Raw genomic sequence first — 2179 nt, forward strand, 5'->3', positions numbered from 1 at the left:
CTCGGCCTCCCCAAGTGCTGTGATTACAGGCGTGAGCTGCCGCGCCCGGCCTTTTTGTTGGTTTTTGGGTTTTTTTGGAGATAGTCTTGCTCAGTCGTCCAGGCTGGAGTGCAGTGGTGCCATCTCAGCTCACTGCAACCTCCACCTCCTGAGTTCAAGCGATTCTCCTGCCTCGGCCTCCCAGGGATTAAGGTGCACACCACCACGCCTAGCTAACTTCTGTGTTTTTAGTAGAGACGAAGTTTCACCACGTTGGTCAGGCTGGTCTCGAACTGCTGACCTCAGGTGATGCGCCCACCTCAGCCTCCCACAGTGCTGGGATTACAGGCGTGAGCCATCGTGCCGGTCCCCTCAATTCAACTTTTTGATCCATGCCCCTATTTTGCTAAGTTGTCAATTTCCCTTTAGTCTTATGTGGGTTTTCCTCCATCACACAGTCATGGAAGTTTCTAGAAGGCTAGGTACGGTGGCTCACGCCTGTAATCCCAGCACTTTGGGAGGCTGAAGCAGGTGGATCATGAGGTCAGGAGTTCAAGACCAACCTGGCTAATACGTGAAACCCCATCTTTACTAAAAATACAAAATTAGCCAGGCGTGGTGTCGGATGTCTGTAATCCCAGCTACTTGGGAGGGGGAGGCAGAGAATTGCTTGAACCCAGGAGGCGGAGGTTGCAGTGAGCCAAGACTGTGCTCCTGTACTCCAACCTGGGCGTCAGAGCGAGACTGTCTTAGAAAAAAGAAGTTTCTGTACATTCACAAACCTTTAAGATTTGGGGGTATGTTTTCACTCCTCTGTCGTCATGGGCTCCAATCTGCCCTCTATTTCCATGGCCCTTCCAGGTCCTGTGTCCCTCAGCTAGTGGTATACTTTGCTTGGGACCCAAAGATATGTGGGCATTATAGTTCAAATTATAGTTAAGGTTAGAAGTCTATTGAGACAGAAGAAAGAAAACAGAACTTAAGGTGAAATCTGATAAGCTGTGTTGGTTGGTATCTCAGATCCTACTACCAGATACGTTGGAGTCTGAGCTGGCGTCTTTTGCCTGTAAGACACTACCTCTCTAGCAACTGAATTTAGGAAATAGAATTGTAATCCCAGCACATTAGGGAGGCCAGGATGGGCAGATCATCTGAGGCCGGGAGTTTGAGACCAGCCTGGCCAACGTGGTGAAACCCTGTCTCTACTAAAAATACAGAACTTAGCTGGGTGTGGTGGTACACACACACACACACACACACACACACACACACAAAACACGTGTGCGTGTGCCTGTAATCCCAGATATTCGGAAGACTGGGGCATGAGAATCGCGTGAACCCAGGAAGCGGAGGTTGAAGTGAGCACCGTGCCTGCTGAGGATCCTTTTTACTTCTCCAGCTTCTGTTGGCCACCTGCATTCCTTGGCTTGTGGCCCTTCCTCCAGCTTCAGCAGAGCATCTTCAAACATTGCTCTGGCTCCCTTATCACGTCACCTCCCGCTGGCTTTGACTCTCAGCTCCCTCTTACGAGGATTCCTGTGATTTCTGGACCTACCCAAATAAACCAGGATATAAAGCATCTTAAGCTCAGTCACATCTAAGATACGAGGTCCCTTTTGCTCACAGGTGCCAGGAGTTGGGACTTGGACATCTTGGGGAGGCCATTCTTCTGTCCACCACGCCACATGATTCCATTTCCAGGTCACCATTGTCTCTAAGCGTGTCTAAAACCCACGGCTCAGAGTCGAAGGTGCCTCACACCAGTGAGAACTCACAGGTTCGGGCTTGCTTTTTTCCTGTGGTTGATTTCTAGGCTGTGGAACTGCGACATCACGAGCGATGGCTGCTGCAGTCTCGCAAAGCTCCTCCAAGAAAAATCAAGCCTGTCGTGCTTGGATCTTGGACTGAATCACATAGGAGTTACCGGAGTGAAGGTCCTGTGCGAGGCTTTGAGCAAACCACTGTGCAACTTGAGATGTCTGTGGTGAGTTAACTTATAAGTTCAACTTCCTCTACTTAGACCTTATTGAATCTGTGGCTAATGTAAAGCAATCAGTGAAACTGACTTCCCAAGTTATGTAATTGAGAGGACTTGGATAGAGTCAACCGAGCTTTCACTAAGATAGTTAAAGGAATAGTTCTAGTCTATGTCTAAGTCTCTTTTTTTTTTTTTTTTTTTGAGACAGAGTCTTTGTCGCCC

The 2179-nt window shown here is 48.7% G+C and overlaps 1 protein-coding gene across 1 annotated transcript in view; it reads left to right on the forward strand.

Annotated features, from left to right (window-relative positions):
- Positions 1–2179, forward strand: part of NLRP2 (NLR family, pyrin domain containing 2) — a 43680-nt gene that overhangs the window by 29097 nt on the left and 12404 nt on the right. The window contains exon 8 of the mRNA XM_011997014.1: positions 1793–1963. Coding sequence (XP_011852404.1) covers positions 1793–1963 — 171 coding nt within the window. The remainder of the gene's footprint in view (positions 1–1792; positions 1964–2179) is intronic.

Source organism: Mandrillus leucophaeus, unplaced genomic scaffold (assembly GCF_000951045.1).
Source record: "Mandrillus leucophaeus isolate KB7577 unplaced genomic scaffold, Mleu.le_1.0 Scaffold53, whole genome shotgun sequence".
NCBI lineage: Eukaryota > Metazoa > Chordata > Mammalia > Primates > Cercopithecidae > Mandrillus > Mandrillus leucophaeus.